This window comes from Hyperolius riggenbachi, chromosome 12 (genome assembly GCF_040937935.1).
Source record: "Hyperolius riggenbachi isolate aHypRig1 chromosome 12, aHypRig1.pri, whole genome shotgun sequence".
Taxonomy (NCBI): Eukaryota; Metazoa; Chordata; class Amphibia; order Anura; family Hyperoliidae; genus Hyperolius; species Hyperolius riggenbachi.
The window spans coordinates 14,402,152-14,427,608 of NC_090657.1; the positions used below are offsets into that span (position 1 = coordinate 14,402,152).

The 25,457-nt window shown below is 46.4% G+C and overlaps 1 protein-coding gene across 1 annotated transcript; it reads left to right on the forward strand.

The window, feature by feature from the left end:
• The first annotated feature begins 84 nt into the window (after positions 1-84).
• LSM12 (LSM12 homolog) lies at positions 85-23,101 on the forward strand. Its single transcript, XM_068264325.1, has 5 exons — positions 85-280; positions 7,760-7,893; positions 12,171-12,280; positions 18,390-18,516; positions 22,425-23,101. The coding sequence occupies exons 1-5, from the start codon at positions 160-162 to the stop codon at positions 22,515-22,517; spliced, it is 585 nt and encodes a 194-aa protein (XP_068120426.1). The 5' UTR covers positions 85-159; the 3' UTR covers positions 22,518-23,101.
• Positions 23,102-25,457: the final 2,356 nt, after the last annotated feature.

A 25,457-nucleotide genomic window follows, 5' to 3' on the forward strand; every position in this document is an offset into this window, starting at 1 on the left:
TGGCGGCGGCGTGCTCGCGCGAGACTGGGCGGGGACTGCGGGGCGCAGGCGAGGTGATATCCCGGCGTGCCCCGCGCGGACGGCGCTCATTCAGGGCAGGCAGCTGCTGGAGAAGGAGTCGCGCGCGGCACGTCACGTCACGCAGGGCCCGGCTGGAAGATGGCCGCTCCGGGGGAATGTTTCAGCGTCGGCTCCCACATCGCCTGCCAGACGTGCGAGAACGCGAGGCTGCAGGGGGAGGTGGTGGCCTTCGACTACCAGAGCAAGATGCTGGCGCTCAGTATCCTTCCGTGTGCCCGAGAGGCTGGGGGGCCTGGGGAGGAGGTGGTGTGCATGTGCCAGGCTGGGGGCCCAGCCAGGGAGGTGAGGTGGGTGGGGGAGAGAGGCTGGGGCCCAGCCAGGGAGGTGGGGGGGAGAGAGGCTGGGGGGCCTGGGGAGGAGGTGGTGTGCATGTGCCAGGCTGGGGGCCCAGCCAGGGAGGTGAGGTGGGTGGGGGAGAGAGGCTGGGGCCCAGCCAGGGAGGTGGAGGGGAGAGAGGCTGGGGCCCAGCCAGGGAGGTGGGGGGGGGAGAGAGGCTGGGGGGCCTGGGGAGGAGGTGGTGTGCATGTGCCAGGCTGGGGCCCAGGGGGAGGAGGGCTGCATGTGCCAGTTGGGGGCCCAGCCAGGGAGGTGTGGGGTGGGGAGAGGCTGGGGGCCCGGGGAGGAGGGCTGCATGTGCCAGCCTGGGCCTGTAAGTGGTGCTGCCATGTGGAGGGGGATAGCTGGCACATTATGCATGGAGGGCAGGTGATGGGGGTTGCCTACATATTGGGGTGCCAGCAGCTTGCATCTTCCAGGTGCTGTGGGGGGTGAATGGTAGGTGGAGGGTATGCTGCTTGGCTGCATCAGGGGTGTTTCTAGGTTACATCTTAAAGGTGGTTCTATGGGAGTGCTGCTAGTTAAAGGGAACCTAAACTCAGAGGGATATGGATGTTTCCACAATACCAGTTGCCTGGCAGTCCTGCTGATCTCTTTGGCTTCAGTAGTGGCCGAATCACACACCTGAAACAAGCATGCAGCTAATCCAGTGTGACTTCAGTCAGAGCACCTGATCTGCATGCTTGTTCAGGGGCTGTGGCTAAAAGTATGCAGGTAGTACATGGGTCGATCCGGCGGCTGATTAGCCGCCGGATCGACTCCCGCCGCGGCCGAGCGGAACGATTGCCGCCCGTCCCCACCGGCACTCCTTATCATCTGCTCGATTCCCTGCCATTGTCCGCCGGCGAGGGTCGAGCAGCATGATCGGACTAGTTGAATATTATCAGCTGGCTGGATCAGCAGCTCGATGCATGGTACAGAAACGTACTGTGTATCCCCAGCATAACAGACACAAGATCAGCAGGAGAGTTGGGCAACTGGTATTATTTTAAAAGAAATCCACCGGAGCAGTGCTTTTCAGCGCTGCTAGATTTGGGCGCAGCCAGCGCCGCCATAGACTGTAATGGGAATCAGTCTATAGCGGCGCTCAGTGAGGAAGGTCGGCTCCGTCAGAAGACGGAGCCGAAGTTGCTTAAAAAACACAATAATTCGGCCTCCAGCAATCGCTGGAAGCCGAATTATTTCATTCCCCCACTATCCATGTCGGCCTGGAGGGGGAATAGTAATTAAAACGCCCCGGACTTGTGCAGAAGCAGGACCAGCCATTTAACAGCTGGATCCTGCGCCCAAGTCTACCAGCGCCGTATTCAAATGTACGCGAAATCCACATCCTTCTCAGTTTAGGTTCCATTTAAATGGGCTCCCACCAGTTATGAGTATATTTAAAGAGGAACTGTTGCGAAAATCGTAAAATTTGAAACACCTACAAATAAGTACATTTCTCCCAGAGTAAAATGAGCCATGAATAACTTTTCTCCTATGTTGTTGTCACTTAGGCCCGTTCACATGCGAGCACTTTGCTGGCGATTTCGGCAAAACGCTCAAGCACTACCGTTTTTGAGTTTAACTCAAACTTGGGGGCTGCAGCATTTTTTGATTTGAGGCGTTTCTGCCTCAATGTTAAAGTATAGGAAAGTGGAAAAGTGCTCTGATCTAGTGTTTTCCAAGCATTTTTGTTACAGAAGCTGATCAGTAACAGCTTTACTGTAACAATATATGAAATCTGCTACACAAAAATGCTCAAAGAAAACCTCTCTAAACATGCCTAGAATCCTCTGAAAATCTGCTTCAAAAACCTCTAGCGTTTTGTGGATCTGCTAGAGGTTTTTGGTGTGCACTGGGCCTAATTCCTTGCTGTTGGTTTGATGTGAATTTATGGACGGTAGCCCAGCTGAGCTGCACTTAAATCATGGTCTACTGGTAATGATATATGTGCTTGCTGCCATTTAGATGGGCAGGTTAACTACATAGATACTTTTGTTTACAAGGCTGTTGTTGGAAGAAGTTGTATGTTCAGGTTTGCAAGGGAGGAAGGCACTTTTAGTTTCATTTACTAGGTCTGAATGAATGGCTCCTTCTGTTGGTTTAGTTGCACTGCTGTATAATTTATATATATATTTAATCACTGTAGTTTTCAATGCTTTTTCTGAAACTGACCTTTACCTGAGCCTGATTTAATAATGGGCCCTTAATAGGAACCAGAAGTTGCGTTAAATGGGGGCTGCCATATTGATTTCCCTCTAAACAATCCCAGTTGCCTGGCAGTCCAGCTGATTATTCTGGCACTGTCTAAATCACATGCCTGAAACAAGCATGTGGATAATCTAGTCAGACTTTAGTCAGAGCACCTGATCTGCATGCTTTTTTAGTCTGGCTAAGGCCCAATTTCCACTGGAGTGGAATCTGCAGTGTTTCCTCGACTTGGGCGGGGAAATTATGCCTCTATCGTCAATGCTTTTCCATCGGATCACACGATTCTGGACGGCATGCGACAGTTTTCTGCAGCATGCGCCTGAGTCCCTGTAGCCATGCAAGTGCTGCCGTGGCTTAGTGTAAACCGGTTCTAAAAGTGTTGAGACCCAAGATTAAGACAGCCGGGTAACTTGTATTTGTAAAAGGAAATCAACATGGCAGCCTCTATAGCGTGCACCTCAGGTTCCCTTTAACACTACTGGCAAATCCCTAGTGTTTTTCTTTTTGCTATGATTTCATGCTTCGGATCTATTGCATGGCTTGTCCATATGTAGAGTCTCCATACACTGCTTTATATGCTGGCTGCTTTATTTTTTTCTAGGCCTCCTTATTACATCTTGTCCATCCTCGGCATGTGCAATCATGGAAGAAACCTGAAGGCAGTTTTTGTCATATCATGGTTTTGTTACTCTTAATGAATTTTAGTTGTCATAATAATGGGATCACTTATAAGATGTTAATTGCATAGCATGTGTCTTTTTGCTACTTTTGGTGTTCTTCTACTGTAGTTGTGGTGCAGCAAATGTCCAGTCCTTACTACTGCTCCCCACAATTGGAAGGAGGGCTGTCCTTCTATCCCTGTGTTTGGCTGTATTGCGGTTTATTGGGCATAACCTGCTTGTAAATTCCAGTTCTGGGGCTCATGGTGGTGACTGAGAACAAACTTGTGTTCATATGCAAACTTCAATTCATTGAGAAATACACATTTTCAGGGCTAAACCACATTTGGAAACTGTGTAAACTTCAGTTGATTCAGCACTCTAAAGCTCAATCTACGTGATATGATTCTTTATATGATTCGTTTTACGATCCGATTAAATCCGACATGTCCGATCAGGATTCAATTCAATTCGATTTGCCATTGTTTTGCAATATCGAATTGAATCGAATCCCAATCGGACATGTCGGATTTAATCGGATCGTAAATAGAATCGTATAAAGAATCGGATCGTGTAGATTGAGCTTAACCATCCCCAAGCCCAAACAACTCCTTCACTGTGACATCACTCCTGCACCACACTGCTGACACCGGAGCAGTGCTTTTCAGCGCTGCTAGATTTGGGCGCAGCCGGCGCCTCCATAGACTTCAATAGGAATCATTCCTATTGAAGCGCTCAGTGAGTAACGTCGGCTCCTTCAGAAGACAGAGCCGAAGTTGCTTAAAAACATAATAATTCGGCCTCCAGCAATCGCTGGAAGCCGAATTATTTCATTCCCCCACTATCTATGGAGACCTGGAGAGGGAATAGTAATTAAATCGGCCCGGACTTGTGCAGAAGCAGGATCAGCCATATACCGCTGTATCCTGCGCCCAAGTCTACCGGCGCCGATTTCAAATGTACGCGCTGACACACCTGTGTGCAGATCAGGCCAGATGTCTCCAATCCCCAGCTGGTAATAGAAGTAGACAGTGTGTACATGGCCTTAATTTGTTATGCATGTATCTGTGAAACTTCAGTTCATTCAGATGCAAATTTTCAGGCCTTAATCACATTTGGGAACTGACTTGTGTAAACATCAGTTCATTCAGAAACACATTTTGAGGACAAATTAGATTTGGGAAAGGACTGTTGTGTAAACGTCAGTTCATTGAGAAACACATTTTCAGATGCAGATTAGATTTGGGAATGGACTGTTGTGTAGACTTCAGTTCATTCAGTAACCTCTTTTCAATGGCAAATTAGATTTAGGATTTGACAGTCAATTACCTGCTTCTGTGTACATTTATCAGCTGCTAGTGTGACTGGGAGGTGTTGATTCTGAGTAGCACAGTATGTTTTTGTTTTGGTGGACCTGAAATTTGCAAATGGATTGATGCCTAGTATGCACCATACAATGTTTCTGTGAGATGTTTCTGTGAGATGTTTCTGTGAGATGTTTCTGTGAGATGTTTCTGTGAGATGTTTCTGTGAGATGTTTCTGTGAGATGTTTCTGTGAGATGTTTCTGTGAGATGTTTCTGTGAGATGTTTCTGTGAGATGTTTCTGTGAGATGTTTCTGTGAGATGTTTCTGTGAGATGTTTCTGTGAGATGTTTCTGTGAGATGTTTCTGTGAGATGTTTCTGTGAGATGTTTCTGTGAGATGTTTCTGTGAGATGTTTCTGTGAGATGTTTCTGTGAGATGTTTCTGTGAGATGTTTCTGTGAGATGTTTCTGTGAGATGTTTCTGTGAGATGTTTCTGTGAGATGTTTCTGTGAGATGTTTCTGTGAGATGTTTCTGTGAGATGTTTCTGTGAGATGTTTCTGTGAGATGTTTCTGTGAGATGTTTCTGTGAGATGTTTCTGTGAGATGTTTCTGTGAGATGTTTCTGTGAGATGTTTCTGTGAGATGTTTCTGTGAGATGTTTCTGTGAGATGTTTCTGTGAGATGTTTCTGTGAGATGTTTCTGTGAGATGTTTCTGTGAGATGTTTCTGTGAGATGTTTCTGTGAGATGTTTCTGTGAGATGTTTCTGTGAGATGTTTCTGTGAGATGTTTCTGTGAGATGTTTCCTACATGATACGATTCTTTGTGCTAATCGATTATGATTCTATTTACGATCCGATTAAATCCAACATGTCCAATCTGGATTCAATTCGATTTGCCATTGCAAAACAATGGCAAATCGATTTGAATCTAATCCCGATCGGACATGTCTGATTTAATCGGATCGTAAATAGAATCGTAATTGAAGCGCACAAAGAATCGTATCGTGTAGATGTTGGTTAGATGTTGGTTAGGGTCCGTACACGCCGGACTGCAGGCAACGACGGGTCCGTCGTCACCTCCCGCTGGGTGGGCGTTCCAGCGACAGTGCGGCGTGTGTACAGTCTGTCTGCAGACTGATACGGCTGTTTCTGAGCGATCTGCCCGGCGTATCGCTCAGAAACAGCCGTATCAGTCTGCAGACAGACTGTACACACGCCGCACTGTCGCTGGAACGCCCACCCAGCGGGAGGTGACGACGGACCCGTCGTTGCCTGCAGTCCGGCGTGTGTACGGACCTTTAGATGTTTCTGTAGAGACTGGTCATTATCTCTGGTGCATTGTCTTCTGGTTATCTCCTGCTGAGTAGAACAATGCCTAATTGCTCCGCAGATAGATGGTTAGATAGATAATTTACAACATGTGGGAACTTCTCTGACAGGTAAATCTAACAGAAAATTGTATAGTTTGTACCTAGCAATAATTTTGTTTATCACTACTGGTAGTATATCTATAAGGTATTAAAAGGGAACCTGTAGTGAGTGATATGGAGGCTTACAATCTATAGGATTGTAAACAATACACATTGCCTGGCTGATCCTTTACCCCTTAAGGTGTGTACATACATCGTTGATTTGTAGATGTGGGACCTGATCCCCCTTGAGTTGACATCGCTGGGCTGACCAGTGCGGCCGCATATCAGCTGTGTAGTTGACAACGCGTACTGTTGCTATGTGGGGGGAGGGGTTGGGGAGATGACTGACTGGCATATGTGCGTGTAGTGGGGTTGGGACACACCACGTCTTCAAAGAATTTGGCCAACTGTCTGGTGCTTACAGGTTGGGGGCTGCCATAGGCATGCTTTATTATCGGCTGATGCGGTCATTCAGTTAAAGTGAATGTTTACCGTTCAAAAAAAAAGTCAGATACTCACCTAAGGAGAGGGAAGGCTCGGTCCTAATGAGCCTTCCCCCTCCTCTCCCGGTGCCCGGTCCCGCGCAGGATCCCCCGTGGCAGTATTCGACCAGTTCGGTCAAATACTGCCACTTCCGCAGCCGAAGGGATGTTTCGGAAGCTTTCGGGAGCACTCGGGCTCCCGAGGATGGGGCCGCTCCATAGTACGCATTCGCGAGCGCCCTTTATGACGCACTCGTGCATACGTAGTATGGAGCGGCCCGTCTTCGGAAGCTCGAGTGCTCCCGAAGACCTCCGAAGTCCCTGCGGCGGCGGACGCGAATGGGGGAGCCAGCGCAGCACCGGGAGAGGAGAGGGAAGGCTCATTAGGACCGAGCCTTCCCTCTCCTTAGGTATCTGACTTTTTTATTTTTATAGCGGTACCCACTGGCTTTAAGAGTGTTATGAGCTTTTAGTATTTGTAGCCATATACCTTGGACAAGCATGGAGTTCTTTCTGACAAGATTAGCTGCATGTTTGTTTCATAGAGAACGTGTATTAAGAAAAAAAAATGGCTACTTAAATACACTCTGAAGCCTCTTTAAAAATCAATTTTTACCTCTTATGTATGTTAAGGATCTATGCCAGACCTAAAATGCCGCTATCTCACGGCCGGTTTTATCGCCCTCAAATCCCCAAGGCAAAAATTGGATTTTACTGTCCAGGGAGGCAGAGCTTAGCGCTGTAGCTCTGCCTCCATTGGTGCCAATCCACTGCGTATGTCCGCCTCTCTCCCGCCCCTCAGTGAAGGAAGACTGAGAGGGGTGGGGAGAGGCGGCAATCAGCGGGGATTGATGCAAGGAGAGGCAGAGTTACTGCAGAAAGCTCTGCCTCTACCAGGAAATGCTCCCCCCGTTTTTGCCCCGGGGATTTGAGGGTGATAAAACCCTCATTCGGCTGCGGGATAGTGGCGTTTTAGGTCTGGCATAGATCCTTGTCAATAAGAACACTGATTTTTAAAGAGGCTTCAGTCTCTAAGTCCAGAGTCATGATGCAGGAGCAGGGCTCCTCTATACATATCCGCCAAGGGCTTGTTGGATGCGCATTCCTCCCCTCTGTGTACGACCGCGGCTGGCCGGCTGCACCTGACCAGTAGCCCAAAACAGTTTGTCTACGAGTGAATTTGTGCTACTGCACAGGTGCTCCACGTGCTGTGTAATTGGTGTTTGGGGATCTATTTATTGGTGTGCCGTGTGTGTCCATCTCTTTCCTTAACCTGCTGATGTGTAGAATGCCCTCCCTCAAGTGGAAAATCCAACCACGCCGACATCCTCCTGCTTAACCTGCAATATGTATCGAAGATAGATGTGCTCACTGAACGCACACAGACTCCTCCGCCTCTAGCATCTCTAAATATTAGTAAGGTAAGCGGCTGCCCATGTTTTTCTATGTGTTATCTGTGTATATGCATTTTTCTTTCTGAAAAGGGGCAGCTTCTCAAAGCACAATGGAAACTGGTGCAGGAATCGAGCAGCTACTGAACTCAGAATCCTTTTTTCCAACCGAAGCCTGATTGGTTGCTGTGAGCTGCTTCATTTTGCTCTAGTTTGCATGCTTGTCTTGGTTGATCAATCCCCAGGTACTAGAAGTAATCAGGCATATGCTAGATCAGGGCTGGACAAACTGCGCGCCATATCTGGCACATTAGTGTATTGAATAGAGGGCCAAGCTCCTCTCCACCCTTCCTGCGGAGTGGTGCCTAATGATAGGTTTCTCGCCCATTCACAGCTTCCAGCCAATCTCCATGGCCACAGCAAAGTCATGTGACCCGCCATGAGTACTTGCCAGCATGTCACATGACACCACGGGGGCCATGGAGATCGCTGCTGTAAGATGCGATTGGGTGAGGTAAACCTATGCATTTCAGTGAACTCAAGTTGCCTAATCTCCATGCTCATACTGTGCTGTGTGATTGGGTTTTCTTGTATTCCTGTATTGTCGTATTGCTGTATGTCACCCCTAAATATTGTCTGTAACCTTAAAGAGACACTGAAGCGGAAAAAAATATGATATAGTGAATTGGTTGTGTACTATGAATAATTACTAGAAGTTTAGCAGCAAAGAAAATATTCTCATATTTTTATTTTCAGTTATATAGTGTTTTTTCTAACATTGCATCATTCTATAATATGTGCACATTACACAACACTCAGCATTCAAAATGATTCTTTCAGAGCAGTCTGTGAACTAATGAACTCTCCTCTGCCAGAGAAAAAGTAAATAGTTAACAGTTGAGATAATAAAAGTCAGAAAACAGCAAAGTCGAAGTCGTAGAGCATAAAGCGGAATATAACCCTGCATTTCAACTTTGCTCTAAAACATTATTTACAGTATTTTATATGCAACCAGCATTTTTTTTTTACTAGACCAGCATTGGAAGGGTTACACAGGGCTTTAAAGTCCCTGGAGATCTTTGCAGATGCATCCGAAGCTGAGTTAGATACTTTTTGTTTACACAAATGTATCTAAGTGTTTATTGTGACTCATCTCTCTCACTGAGAAGGAGTTGGAGGGCAGCCAAAGAGTGTGTAACATTTCTAAATATATACATATAACTAAATAGAATGTAACTATCTGAACGTCTGCACGGAACTTAAAACCTCTGTGTTTAACCCTTCCAATGCTGGTCTAGTAAAAAAAAAATGCTTTTTGCATATAATATGCTGTAAATAATGTTTTAGAGCAAAGTTGAAATGCAGGGTTATATTCCGCTTATGGCTTTTTTGCAAAGAGATAACAACTGGAGTTTCTTATCTCTTCCTGTACTGGAAACAATTAGACTGATGTATCTGATCTTAATGTTTTATTTCTTAGTTGTACTACACATACAAACCATAATGGCATCATTTTTTTTTCGCTTCAGTGTCTCTTTAAAAAGGAACTCCAGCCTAAACAAACATACTGTCATTAAGCTACATTAGTTATGGTAATTAAAATAGATAGGTAATATCATCTCTTACCCACCCTGTTTTATAAGAACAGGCAAATGTTTGTGATTACATGGGGGCAGCCATCTTTTTGGTTGAAAGGAGGTGACAGGGAGCATGAGACACAGTTCCAACTGTCCTGTGTCCTGATCACCCCTCCCAGCTGCTAGGCAACATGAATAACAACATAGGAAATACCATCATGCTTTGCACAGCATCAGGGAAAAAACGCCCAGGCAGGTCTCTTTGATATGTGGAGCTTAGCTAAAAATGAGGCTTTGGTAAAAAAAACAGTTCTGATGCTGTGAAACTGATAAAGAAACACCAAGCCTTTTCAGTGCTGCTGAGTAGATTTTTAGGCCGGAGGTCCACTTTAACCGCTTGCCGCCCGCGTCACGCCACTGGGCGTGGCCGCGGCGGCAGCCCCAGGACCAGCTAACGCCAATTGGCGGAAAAGTCCTGGGGCAGCAGTTTACGGGGGATCGCGCGCACCTCCCGCTTGGTGGGCGGAGCTGAGCTCCGCCTTCAGTCTCCGAGCGGCGATCGCCGCTCAGGAGACTGTTACATGGCGAAACCGCCGTGTATTTACATGTACATCGCTGCGATCAGCAGCAGCGCTGCACTGGGGACAGCCGTGTGACACGGCTGTCCCTCTGGGGGACGAGAGCGATCGGCTCTCATAGGCAGAAGCCTATGACAGCCGATCGCCGTGATTGGCCGGCTGGGGGGAGGGAGGGGATTTAGAAAAAAAAAAAAAAAAAAATAGAAAATAGCAAAAAATATTACAAAAAAAAACAAAACAAATATTTATCCAAAAAAAAAATAAACACATGGGGGGCGATCAGACCTGACCAACAGAGAGCTCTGTTGGTGGGGAGAAAGGGGGGTCACTTGTGTGCAGAGGTATACGCCCTGCAGCTTGGCCTTAAAGCTGCAGTGGCCAATTAAGGTAAAATTAGGCTGGTCACTAGGGGGGTTTACCACTAGTGTTGGGCGAACAGTGTTCGCCACTGTTCGGGTTCTGCAGAACATCACCCTGTTCGGGTGATGTTCGCGTTCGGCCGAACACCTGATGGTGTTCGGCCTTTTAAGTTCGGGTTCGCCCCGAACTTCTAATGGCCGCCGAACAGGGCCCCTGTTCGGCCGAACAGGGCCCTGTTCGGCCGAATACTGCCCCCCTATGGGGTCGCAGGCATAAGGGGGGAGCATGCCCCGATCGCGGGGGGGGGGGGTCGGAAATTCCCCCCACCCCCTCCGCTAGCGCTCCCCCCTCTGCCCGCTTCCCCATTCAAAAGTTTAAGCAAAGTACCTGTAGTGGATGGCCTGGCAGTGGGCGGCACTGTGGAGTGAGGAGGAGGAGTCCGGAGAGTGACGAGTTGAGGGAGGCCGGGCAGCGGGCGTGAGGTCAGAGAAAGGGCGGAAGTACCACAAGGGTACTTCCGCTGAACCGCCCGCTGCCCGGCCTCCCTCAACTCGTCACTCTCCGGACTCCTCCTCCTCACTCCACAGTGCCGCCCACTGCCAGGCCATCCACTACAGGTACTTTGCTTAAACTTTTGAATGGGGAAGCGGGCAGAGGGGGGAGCGCTAGCGGAGGGGGTGGGGGGAATTTCCGACCCCCCCGCGATCGGGGCATGCTCCCCCCTTATGCCTGCGACCCCATATGGCCCCCAAAAGCTGGATGTTCGGAAAGTTCGGGGTTCGGCCCGAACATGCCGAACATCTCGGCCATGTTCGGCGAACTTTCCCGAACCCGAACATCCAGGTGTTCGCCCATCACTATTTACCACCATGGTCCTCAAGAGGTTAATGTCCAGCGCTGCGTAGTATTTTGGTGCTTTATAAATACAATAAATACATAAACTCACCGCTTACAGCTCGGAAGGGAGTAGAGGCTTGTGGGCCACTAGAGAAATGCGGCCCGTAGCGGAAAAAAATTGCCCAGCCCTGGGCTAGGTAATGGTGTGTGGCCTAGGACCATTTCGGCCAACTCTGAGGACAATCCAATGTGTAAACAGGTGTGGTCCTCCCATCCCCCGGTCGCTTTAAAATGGACCTGAACACAGCACTGTCTCTCTGCTCTAAGATACGCAACAGCGTAATTACTTTTAAAGAAAAACATTTTTGTTACTGCTGGTACAAATCCTGCAATACATCTGCTGTGTGGCTACTTCCTGCTTTCATGGAAGCAGACATTGGGCTAACATCCTGTGTTTACACATTAGCTGCTCTGCTGAGGGTGCTGAGATTCCTGAGCTGACACAGCTGAGATTAAATTACAGTTGTGATTAGACACAGATGAGGGGGGATTAGGCGGGCTAAACTCTCTATATACATACTGGGTGCATTTTTCTGTTTTCCTTATCCCCTGTGCAAGAGTTCAGGTCCACTGTAAAGGATACCCGAGGTGACATGATGATATAGACGTGTGTATGTACAGTGCCTAGCACACAAATAACTAGGCTGTAGTGTGAGTGTTTAGCTGCACAATCTGCTCATAGTATTCAGTATCCGTTGACTCTCATACTACATGATGGTGGTAAAATCAGTCGTCATACTTGGGTGAACCAGGCTTTACAATTATGATGCTGGCCTGCAGGGGATAGTTGAATGCCTTTGCATTGTAGTTTGATGGTGTTGCAGTGCAAGTTTTAGGTTTATCAATTGCCTTATATAAAATAATCAATGCATTTTATGCCTTTCTTCTTTGGCAGCTTGCTAGCAGAGCTCGATTGGAAAAAGAAGAAAAAATGAGTCAGGCCTATGCGATCAGTGCTGGAGTCTCTGTGGATGGACAGCAGCTCTTTCAGACCATACATAAGACGTGAGTGCTCTCTACAGTCTGTCCTTTGCTCAAGTGCTATTGGCAAGTAACTCTGTCCTCCCAGGGATGTTTAACCACTTTACCCCCGCCCGTACGGATTTCTCTGTCCCTTTTTCCATCCTTTAACCCCCAGGGACGGAGAAATCCGTACTTTCCGCGTTTCCGACGCTGTCCGCGCTCCCGCTTGTAAACACGCCGCCGCCCGCTCGCCCGGAGATCAATGAACGGGAAAATCCATTCCCGTTCGTTGATCTAAGCCCCACAATGATCCGCTGCTCTCCTATGGGCAGCGCGGTCGTTGTGAGAAAAAACTCACGTGTCCAGCCTCCTTATACTTCCTCCAAGCTTCCGGAAGGACGCTTGGAGGTCGCATTAAAACAAAAAGTTACTGTGGCCATCTTGTGGCCAAATAGTAAACTACACCCTACACATTTTTCACATACAAAAAAATGACTTTTACACAAAAAATTAACTCATTACCTCCCACACTCCCCATTTTTTTTTTTTTTTGTAATTAAAAAAAATTAAAAAATTTACAATTAAAAAAAATACATAAATAGTTACCTTAGGGACTGAACTTTTTAAATATTTGTCAAGAGGGTATAACACTGTTACTTTATAAACTATGGGCTTGTAATTAGGGATGGACGCAAAACTGAAAAAAATGCACCTTTATTTCCAAATAAAATATTGGCGCCAAACATTGTGATAGGGACATAATTTAAATGGTTTTATAACCGGGACAAAAGGGCAAATAAATTTCATGTGTTTTAATTACAGTAGCATGCATTATTTAAAAACTATAATGGCCGAAAACAGGAAAAATGTGGGGAAAAAAATAATTTTTTAAATTTTCCCATTAAAACACATTTAGAAAAAATAATTCTTGGCATAATGTCCCACCTAAAGAAAGCCTAATTGGTGGTGGAAAAAACAAGATATAGTTCATTTCATTGCGATAAGTAATGATAAAGTTATAGACGAATGAATGGAAGGAGCGCTGAAAGGTGAAAATTGCTCTGGTGCTCAGGGGGTAAAACCCCTCAGTGGTGAAGTGGTTAAAGAGACTCTGTAACGTCAAAAAGATCCCCGGGGGGGGTACTCACCTCGGGTGGGGGAAGCCTCCGGATCCTAATGAGGCTTCCCACGCCGTCCTCTGTCCCACGGGGGTCTCGCTGCAGCCCTCCGAACAGCCGGCGACAGCCGACTGTCAGTTCAATATTTACCTTTGCTGGCTCCAGCGGGGGCGCTGTGGCTGCTTTCCGCTCCGAACTACACTGAAATACGCAATCTCAGTCGGGTCCGCTCTACTGCGCATGCGCCGGAAACTTGCGCCTGCTCAGTAGAGCAGACCCGACGGCGATCGGGTATTTCCGTGTAGTTTGGAGCCAACAGCCGTCAAAGCGCCTGCGCAGGAGCCAGGAAGGTAAATATTGACGTCATTATTCTCGGAGGGCTGCAGCGAGAGACGGAGGACGGCGTGGGAAGCCTCATTAGGATCCGGAGGCTTCCCACACCCGAGGTGAGTACCCCCCAGGGGATCTTTTGATGTTACAGATCCTCTTTAAAGCGGATCCGAGATGAAAAACTAACTATAACAAGTAACTTGTCTATATATCTTATCTAAAGTTTAGATAGTTTACTCAGCAAATCTAGCTGCAAACAGCTTCAACAGTTTATGATTATTTCTTCCTGGGATACAATGAGGGCAGCCATGTTCTGTTTGTCACATTGTCACAGGCTGAGGGCTGGAGATGCTATCAGCTTGCCTGTGTGTAAATTCAGTCCCCTCTCCTCCTCCCCTCTGCCTCTGAAATCAATGTCTAGTAACCTCCTCCTGCCCAGACTGAGCTCCCATAAGCCCTTGCTACAGTGCCAAGGTACAAAAGGAGCTGTGGGCGAGGCTTGTTTAGTTTATAGGCAATTAGAAGATTAAAACAAAAAAAAGTATTTGGCTTGAGGAATGCCCTATAAACTATATGAAAGGAACACAATTATGCAATGAGTAAAAGTTTATCTCGGATCCACTTTAAGGCCCGGTTCACATTAGAGTAAAAAAAAGTCTGTTCCTGGATCGGAAGGGAACTAATGCGAATGGATCCAATGTTAACCTATGGATCTGTTCCGTACGATCTGAAGGGACCGAAAGTTTTCTGCAGCACCAGTTTTTCTGGACCACTGAGCCCAGCGGAGCGGAAGCTTTAGTGCTGCATTGGGAGGCAATGAGAAAACAGAATGTTTATTCACACTAGTAAAGAAACGGACCGTTCTAAATAGAAAAATACACTGTTGGAATATGGAGAAAGGGAGAGGCAAAGCAGTGAAAACTGATCCCATCAACCGGTGGTCAGATGTGTTTGCCACTTCAATGCAAGTGTGAACCAGGCTGAAATCACACCTGAAGTGAGACGAATATGGAGGCTGCCAACATGCTTGTTTCAGGTGTGTGAATTACACTACTGATGCCAGAAAGATTAGCAGGACGCCAGGCAGCTGGTAAAGGAAATCTGACAGCCTCCAAATAATAGACCCTGAGCAGCGGTAAAAAACAGCAAACCTGAGCTTACCTTGGGCTTCCTCCAGCCCCCTGTAGCCCGCGAGGTCCTCTGGTGTCCCGCTGGCGACTTTGGCGCTTGTCGCCATAAGGGTCCTGTGCATGCACAGTACTCGAAAGACTGAACTGACGCATGCGCAGGACCCTTATGGCTACTGCTGCGATGATGCGCAGGGTGCTTGGAGGGACTGCACATGTACAGAGCTGCCAGCGGGACCATGAAGGAGACCCAGAGGTCATTGAGGGACGTCACATGCTACGGGGGGGCGGGGCTGGGGAAGCTTTTTTTTTTTTTTTTTTTTTTTTTTTTTTAGCCGCTGCTCAGAGTCCCTTTAAAGGACAACTGAAGTGAGAATATGGACGATGCTATATATAATTTTTTTTTATTAAACCAGTTGCCTGGCAGACCTGCTGGTCTATTTAGTTGCAGGAGTGTCTAATTAAGACCAGACACAAGCATGCAGCTATTCTTGTCAGATCTGATAGTCAGAAACATCTAATCTGCTGCATGCTTGTTCAGGGTCTATAGTTAAAAGTATTTAGCCCCATCTACACCATACAATTTTTCGTTCTATTCAATCCAACATGTCCGATTAGGATTCGATTCAGTTTGCCATTGTTTTCGAATCAATGAATCGAACCTGACAAAGAAAGTAGATGACGTAGATGGGACTTAACCACCTTAGCGGTAACCCCGAGTCAGGCTCGGGACAGAAATCCACAGCTCAGAGCAGTAATCATGATCCAAGGGAGGTGTGCAATGTGCAGGGCTGCCGCAGATCTATCTAGCAGCATGATTTTTAAGGTCTGAAAGCTTGTGAAAAAATGTCACCGCTTTTGGAAAAAAAAATCTGGAAATAACCATAATGCCATGGAGGTTTTAAAAGGCAGAGAATCCGTAGGATAGCCAGGTAACTAGTATTGCTTATGCATCAGAACAATTTTCACCTCCCATTCATTCGCTAATAACTTTATCACTACTTATCACAATTTATTGATCTATATCTTGTTTTTTCCGCCACTAATTAGGCTTTCTTTGGGTGGTACATTTTGCTAAGAATTATTTTTTTATAAATGCATTTTAACAGGATTAATAAGAATTGAAAAAAATTCATTATTTCTCAGTTTTCGGCCATTATAGCTTTAAAATCCACGCTACCTTAATTAAAACCTATGTATTTTATTTGCCCGTTTGTCTGTTATGACACCATTTAAAGGGATACTGTAGGGGGGTCGGGGGAAAATGAGTTGAACTTACCCGGGGCTTCTAATGGTCCTCCGCAGACATCCTGTGCCCGCGCAGCCACTCACCGATGCTCCAGCCACGCCTGCGGTTCACTTCTGGAATTTCTGACTTTAAAGTCAGAAAACCACAGCGCCTGCGTTGCCATGTCCTCGATCCCGCTGATGTCACCAGGAGTGTATTGCTCAGGCCCAGTATGGTCTGTGTCTGCGCAGTACACTCCTGGTGACATCAGCGGGAGCGAGGACACGGCAACGCAGGCGCAGTGGTTTTCTGACTTTAAAGTCAGAAATTCCAGAAGTGAACTGGAGGCGGGACAGAGCATTGGGGAGTGGCTGCGCCAACACAGGATGTCTGCGGGGACCATTAGAAGCCCCGGGTAAGTTCAGCTCATTTTCCCCCGACCCCCTACAGTATCCCTTTAAATTATGTCCCTATCACAATGTATGGCGCCAATATTTTATTTGGAAACAAAGGTGCATTTTTTCTGTTTTGCGTCCATCATTATTTACAGGCTTATAATTTAAAAAATGTTTGTAGTATACCTCCTTTAAATGCATATTTAAAAAGTTCAGACCCTTAGGTAACTTTTTTTTTTATCGTAAATAAATTTTTTCCCATTAAAAATGTTATTTGGGTAATATTTTGGTGTGGGAAATAAAGTTAATTTTTAATGTTATTATATGTGTAAATTGTAATGTAAAAAATATGAAGATGTTATTTTACTATTTGGCCACAAGATGGCCACCTTGAGTTTATTTTTTTTCTCCTTGTGCTTCTCGATCACCGGAAGCACAAGGAGGACGGGGAAACTTTTTTTTTTTTTTTTGCAGAAAGACTGAAGCCTCTAGTAAGAGCGCTTCGGTTTTTCTGCTGGGGACACGGATCGGTGATCGGGAACCATGTTCCCGTTCACTGAGCCCAGGGCTACCGGGGACAGCACGGGGTTGCGATCGTGCCGAAGCGCTGCACCGCAGCAGAGCAGCCGTCTGGACGTGAGGATCATGTCCAAGTGGCAGAAATGGTTAAATATTCAGTTTTGATTTTGTTTGGACTTGAACTTTATCATGCCTTTTTCTTGTACTTGATTTTGTTAGAGATGGTTAATGATAGAATTCCAGCTAGCATGCAGATTTAATTGAAAGTGTGTGTAGTTTAAAAATCAAAAAGGAAGTATCGCGAAAATCTTAAAATTCAAAACACATACAAATAAGAAGCCTGTTTCTTCCAGAGTAAAATGAGCCATAAATTACTTTTCTCCTATGTTGCTGTCACTTACAGTAGGTAGCAGAAATCTGACTTTACTGACAGATTTTGGGTTAGTCCATCTCTTCATGGGGAATTCTCAGCATGACCTGTATTTTTTTTATAAAGACATTCCCTGAAAAGTATTAATACAAAGATGCTGGCCAGCCTCCCTGCACACCGTAGATATTGTTGGTAGTTGGACGGAGCAACTGCCATTCACTAAACTGCCATTCACTAAGTGCTTTAAAAAATAAAGAAAACCCTGAGAATCCCCCCCCCCCCCCACGAACCTGGGCTAGCCAAAATCTGTGGGTAATGTCAGATTTCTGCTACCTACTGTAAGTGACAGCAACATAGGAGAAACGTCATTTATGGCTCATTTTACTCTGGAACAAACGTACTACTTATTTGTATATGTCAACATGTATTTTAAATTTAAACATTTTCGCAACAGAGGTCCTTTAAGTCAACCAAATCCACTTTCTGCTGAGTTTTTTGATTGGCTCAAATTGCAGCTGCATACAGAGGGCATCATATAATAATACCAGCTATAATTAGTATCTGACAATCTCTGATTTTATGGTAAATTTGCATAAACCTGTAAAGAGGGAACGCCAATATTAAAGAATTATTTAAAAGCATTTTTTTCTTATCCTTTTATTCATAAATCACTGTACATATCACTGATAGTGACTAAAGGTCACTTACTCAATTTCCAGCCGATAGACAAGATTGTGAATCGATTTCATAGTGAAATCATTTCAAAATCTGTTTGCAGTGTAGGCAGCCAATAGATCCCACTTTGATCAGATTCGATCACAGAGGGATCTATCTGCTGGTCGATCTGGTGGCAATCGACCAGTGTATGGCTGCCTTAAGGGTGCTTTACCACTTCCCTGTAGCATGACAGCTTACCTGCCTAATCTGTTGCCCCTCATACTGCATGGGGGTGGTTAAAACTGGTCAGCGATTGGCCAATCTAAATTGAATGTGTGTAGGCAGCCTAACTATAATTACTGATTTCTGACAATATAATAAGTCTTGTGTCTCTGTTCTCCTCACAGGATAAAAGACTGTAAATGGCAAGAAAAAAATATTGTAGTAATGGATGAAGTAGTTATCTCCCCACCATATCAGGTGGAAAACTGCAAAGGAAAGGAGGGCAGTGCACTAAGCCACGTTCGTAAAATAGTAAGTATGTGTACGCTGCCTGATCCTGCCTCTAAGCTGTGACTGTGCGTGGGGTGGTCTTACAGCCAGTGGGACTTAAGGTGAATGTTTACCAACTTAAAAATAAAAAAGTCAGATACTCACCTAAGGAGAGGGAAGGCTCGGTCCTAATGAGCCTTCCCTCTCTTCTCCCAGTGCCCGGTCCCGCTCAGGATCCCCCGTAGCAGTATTCGACCAGTTCGGTCAAATACTGTCACTTCCGCAGCCGAAGGGAGCTTTCGGAAGCCTTTGGGAGCACTCGGGCTCCCGAAGACGGGCCACTCCATACTATGCATGTGCGAGTGCCCTCTGACGCACTTGCGCGTGCGTAGTATGGAGCGGCCCGAGTGCTCCCGAAGACCTCCGAAGTCCCTGCGGCGGCGGACGCGAACGGGGGAGCCAGCGCAGCACCGAGGGAACCCGGAGAGGAGACGGAAGGCTCATTAGGACCGAGCCTTCCCTCTCCTTAGGTGAGTATCTGACTTTTTTTATTTTTAAATTGGTAACCACTGGCTTTAAGTTGGCCACACACGATACAATGAAAATGATCCGATTTTACAGCAATTCGATAAAAACGATCGTATCTCTCAATCGAAAGCTTTTTTTTTAATTTAAATCGATCTGGAATGACAGATATTTCTCTTCAATTTCTACTAAAGATTGTATGGTGCATGTTGAATTGTCAATTTATTAATATACACACCCTAACAATTTTCTCAGAGTTCCCAATCATTTTTATCATAATTGGGGAAAAATTGAACATAGGTGTGGTACATTGGTCATATTTTTGAAATGATACACTCAGTCAGAAAACATGATTGCAATTCTTAAATTGAACAGATATTTAAAAAAGTTGTATGGTGTGTGGCCACCTTTAGAGAAACATTTACTGAAGGGCAATTTGAAAGGTGCAAATAAATCCTAGGCAAGCGATCTCTTTAGTAGTTACCATTGTCTGTTCTGGAAGACTCTGTGTTGCCATATTCTGTTTCCCTTAACCCCCTCCATCCTGATGTTATGCCTTGTAGGCCTCCGGTTGGTGGATCCTCGAGACTCCGCCTCCCGACATGATCAATCAGTTGTAATACAACTATGCATCGTTTCTAAATCTGGTTAGCACCACGTGTACACACACGCACACGCACACACGCGCACACACACGCGCACACACGTACACACACGTGCGCACACACGTACACACACGTACACACACGTACACACACGTACACACACACTGTACACACACACTGTACACACACACTGTACACACACACTGTACACACACACTGTACACACACACTGTACACACACACACACACACACACACACACACACACACACACACACACACACACACACACACACACACACACACACACACACACACACACACACACACACTACACACACACTACACACACACTACACACACAATACACACACATACACACACATACACACACAATACACACACATACACACACTACATACACACACTACATACACACACTACATACACACACTACATACACACACTACATACACACACTACATACACACACTACATACACACACATACACACACTACATACACACACATACACACACCCACACCCACACACATACACACACCCACACCCACACACATACACATACACACACATACACACACACCCACACACACCACACACCACACACACCACACACACACACACACACACACACACACACCACACACATACACACACATACACACACACACACACACACACACACACACACACACACACACCCACACACAACACACACACACCACAGACACACACCACACACACACACACACACACACACACACACACACACACACACACACACACACACACACACATCACACACCACACCACACCACACACACCACACACACACCTCACACACATCACACACACATCACACACACATCACACACCACACACACATCACACACATCACACACATCACACACATCACACACACATCACACACATCACACACCACACACACCACACACACCACACACACCACACACACCACACACACCACACACACCACACACACCACACACACCACACACACCACACACACACACACACACACACCCCACACACACCCCACACACACCCCACACACACAACACACACACACACCACACACACACCACACACACACCACACACACACCACACACACACCACACACACACCACACACACACCACACACACACCACACACACACCACACACACACCACACACACCACACACACCACACACACCACACACACAACACACACAACACACACAACAGACACACACCACACACACATCACACACCACACACCACACACCACACCACACACACCACACACACACCTCACACACATCACACACACATCACACACACATCACACACCACACACACATCACACACCACACACACACCACACACACCACACACACCACACACACCACACACACCACACACACCACACACACCACACACACCACACACACCACACACACCACACACACCACACACACCACACACACCACACACACCACACACACACACACACACACACACACACACACACACACACCTAACACTACAGTTAGTCGGTGTGGACTTTGCTGAACCCCTGCATGCCCTATTACCCTCCCTGCTTAACTCTATGCACCAGTTTCTCAGTTGCTTTGGCCCCATCTTCCAGTATTGGGAGTTCTCTATGCAATGCTACTGCTATCTTTGCTGCTATATGAAGTAAGGTGCCACTACAACCTGCTGCATCTAAATTATACACTGGGCACCGCTATACCTACAAATAGCATTGCCCTCTTGTGGGCCATCCAAATTCTACACTTATTTTTGTTTTTTGTTTTTTTGTGCTAGACATGTTTGCAATTGTAGTAATACCTTTACTGCTTATGACTTCACTAGTTAGACCTTTAATGTGATGTTTCAGAACAATATGACAGTGGTCATCAAACTAAGGCCCGCGGGCCGAATGCGCCCCCCTGTGGGTTTTTCAACGGCCCCCTCCCACACAAAATGTATTATAGATGCGGCAGCAGTTCTGGCACCACGTTTCCACATGGAAGCCAGCAAGAAGTAATTTGCTGGCTTCCAATCCAATTCCGCATCAAGTGACATTGCTGTCCAATTGTATGGCAGGTTGTCACCGGTGTATGCTTCACTGGCTGGTGCGCAAAAACATTGTGGTGGTGGTGTGGTTAGAGGTAATATAAAAGCAGTTTGTGTGCTCACGTGTGTGTAGGGGTGGATAATTTGCAGTCCTTGCAATTACTGGGGGAAGGGAGTTGTTTTGGGGGGACTTTTGAAAATACAGTATGTATTTTGAACACTTGATTGCTTTGCGTGTGGGGGATGGTGTTTCAGGCGCTGTTTGCACTACCTAGGTTCAATGTAATGTTTTTCTACATCATTTTATGTGTACTCCGGCCCCCAGTAGTCTAAAGTATGTTGACCCAGCCCTTGACTAAAATAGTTTGGGGAACTTCAATATGACATGCTTGTTGTGTTGCTTGTGACTGGAAAGTGGAAGAGACTACTGGTGTTTGGTATAAAAAAAAACAAAAACTGGGCCTACGCGAAACCTAGAAAACCTACGCGTTTGAACAAATGCTTTTACACATGTAGCCCCACCCACAACTGTTAATTTCCCACCAATTCCAAGCAAGTTTCCACCTGCAGCACCACTGATGGTCCCTCCCCAGCACCTAGCTCTGGCAGGAAAGGCACTACTGGGGGATGGGGGGGGAGGGTGGGCGGGGTACATCTGTTTTTAAGTCCAGCTGCTGAGATTTCTTCTTCACTAAACCTATGTATCTTTTCTCAGGTTGACAAGCATTTTAGGGACATGGAAAGCCAGAAGGGGGTGCAACGAAACCCCATCCAACCATCACAGAAAGAGACGAGTACGTCCTCCTGAACCCTCAGCTGTGTCAGCCTCACTGCCCCGGAATTGCCTGCTCTTCACCCCGTCATGGTGGGGAGTTCCTGCAGAGAGCTGGAGATGGGAGGGGGTTGATGACAAAGGGAGGGGGCGAGCAGGGGGGTGGATTGGGGTGGGGGATTGGGTAGATTTTTATTTCCGGACGAGTCCCTCTCAACCCTTCCTTACAGCTGCCATTGTGTTTACCGGTTGTGTGTGGAAGGGGTTGAGGGGATGTGGAGCTCCAGAAGACCCCTTGGGCTCCGGTCATTTTTATTAGCCTGTCCGGCTCCAATTCCAGATGTTTTCCCGGCATTGCATTTCTTCCACAACGGGATTTTTCTTCCCTTTCCTTGTTCTGTCTTTTTATTTGTGTAAAGTTACGTTTTATTTCTGCTCTCTCCCGTTGTTGGGGGAAATCGCCAACCTTTTCTCAGTCAGCGGGACGGCAATGCGTGGCATGTCGCCCTCTGACTGAGAACAAGGTTATAAAATTGCCTGTAAAAAGAACAAAAACTTGAGAAAAAAACAAACAAAAAAAATTACAAAAAAAAAATAAAACCGAAAAAACAAAAGCTAAAGTATGGCTCCATTCATCATTGTCTCAACATTTCTCAAATTGTGATGTGAATACAGCAAGGGGAAATTACTTGCCTGAGCAGCCATTTCTTACACAGTTGTTTTCAACACCCTAAACACACCCACCTAACTGGTTTTATTTTAATGTGCGGAAATGCATAAGTACATGAGGCAGGAGCATCTCTTAATATATAGTGCTTTGCTCCACTTGGATTTGGCGTGCTCCGAGAGTCTCTGGTATTTAGCACTCTTCAAGAGGGTCTCTGGGATTTAGTGATCTGCAAGAGGGTCTCTGAGAATTGACGCTCTACAAGATGGTCTCTGGGATTTGGCGCTGTTCGAGAGGGTTTCTGGGATTTAGTGATCTGCAGGAGGGTCTCTGGGATTTGCAGCTCTACAAGAGGGTCTCTGGGATTTGCAACTCTACTAGAGGGTCTCTGGGATTTGCAGTTCTACAAGAGGGTCTCTGGGATTTGTAACTCTACAAGAGGGTCTCTGGGATTTGCAGCTCTACAAGAGGGTCTCTGGGATTTGCAGCTCTACAAGAGGGTCTCTGGGATTTGCAGCTCTACAAGAGGGTCTCTGGGATTTGCAGCTCTACAAGAGGGTCTCTGGGATTTGCAGCTCTACAAGAGGGTCTCTGGGATTTGCAGCTCTACAAGAGGGTCTCTGGGATTTGCAGCTCTACAAGAGGGTCTCTGGGATTTGCAGCTCTACAAGAGGGTCTCTGGGATTTGCAGCTCTACAAGAGGGTCTCTGGGATTTGCAGCTCTACAAGAGGGTCTCTGGGATTTGCAGCTCTACAAGAGGGTCTCTGGGATTTGCAGCTCTACAAGAGGGTCTCTGGGATTTGCAGCTCTACAAGAGGGTCTCTGGGATTTGCAGCTCTACAAGAGGGTCTCTGGGATTTGCAGCTCTACAAGAGGGTCTCTGGGATTTGCAGCTCTACAAGAGGGTCTCTGGGATTTAGTGATCTACAAGAGGGTCTCTGGGAATTGGCGCTTTACAAGAGGGTCTCTGGGAATTGGCGCTTTACAAGAGAGTCTTTAAGAATTGGCGCTCTACAAGAGGGTCTCTGGGATTTAGTGATCTACAAGAGGGTCTCTGGGATTTAGTGATCTACAAGAGGGTCTCTGGGATTTAGTGATCTACAAGAGGGTCTCTGGGATTTAGTGATCTACAAGAGGGTCTCTGGGATTTAGTGATCTACAAGAGGGTCTCTGGGATTTAGTGATCTACAAGAGGGTCTTTGAGAATTGGCGCTCTACAAGAGGGTCTCTGGGATTTAGTGATCTACAAGAGGGTCTCTGGGAATTGGCGCTTTACAACAGGGTCTCTGGGAATTGGCGCTTTACAAGAGGGTCTCTGGGAATTTGTGCTCTACAAGAGGGTTTCTAGGATTTGGCGCTCTACAAGAGGGTCTTTGGGATTTAGCGCGCTACAAGTATCTCTGGTATTTAGTGATCTACAAAAGGGTGTCTGGGATTTGGTGCTTTGCAAAGGTGTTTCTGGGATATGGTGACCTACAAGGAGGGTGGGGGTCTACTGGATTTGACTAAACTGGGGAGGAGGCTGCCTAATACTGGAAGCATATATGACTATACTGGGGAGGGGGATGCCTGGTGAATTTACCACCTTCAGCCTCCTGTCTACCAAGGGGTGCCTTGAATTTTCTTTGTATATCACCAAGTGTGTCCTCCCATGGAAATGTGTGAGAACCACTGCCATAGGCTGATAGACCACTACTGGCCTGGGTAAAGCCACATGGTAGCTGCATCCAGCATCCCAAAAGGTTTCAGTAAAGTGAAAGCCATAGCCTGAACAATGGTACCCAAGTGGTGCTGCAGCAGTCTAACAATGCAAATATTTATTTTTCCACACTTTTTTTGAAGCCTATGTGACATGATGGAAGTGTACCTGCGCCTACCCTGCTGACTAATGATCAATACACACTATACAATCTTGGTTGTACAGATTTATCAAATACAGTAGCAAGAAAAAGTATGTGAACCCTTTGGAATTAGATAACGATCAGATTACATTTTATGCCCAATTTGTGCAGAAATCCGTCACAACCATTAACAAGCCCAGTCTGCTTAAACTAATACCACACAAATAATGTTTCCATGTGTTTATTAAACAAACCATGTAAACATTCTGGTGGCAAAAGTATTGGCTCTAATAACTGCAACCAAACGTTTCCTGTAGTTGCAGATCAGACGTGACAACGGTCAGGAGTAATTCTTGATTATTCCTCTTTACAGAACTTTTTCAGTTCAGCAATATTCTGGGATGTCTGGTTTAAATCACTTTCTTGAGGTCAAGTCGCAGCATCTCAATCGGGTTAAGGTCCGGACT

What these genes read in the sequence shown, in the direction of transcription:
- LSM12 (XM_068264325.1), top strand. Translation starts at nt 160, where the DNA reads ATGGCCGCTCCGGGGGAATGTTTCAGCGTCGGCTCCCACATCGCCTGC. An exon ending in GAGCAAGATGCTGGCGCTCA is followed by an intron (nt 281 to 7,759) that starts GTATCCTTCCGT and finishes GCTGATGTGTAG; the next exon opens with AATGCCCTCCCTCAAGTGGA. An exon ending in CATCTCTAAATATTAGTAAG is followed by an intron (nt 7,894 to 12,170) that starts GTAAGCGGCTGC and finishes CTTCTTTGGCAG; the next exon opens with CTTGCTAGCAGAGCTCGATT.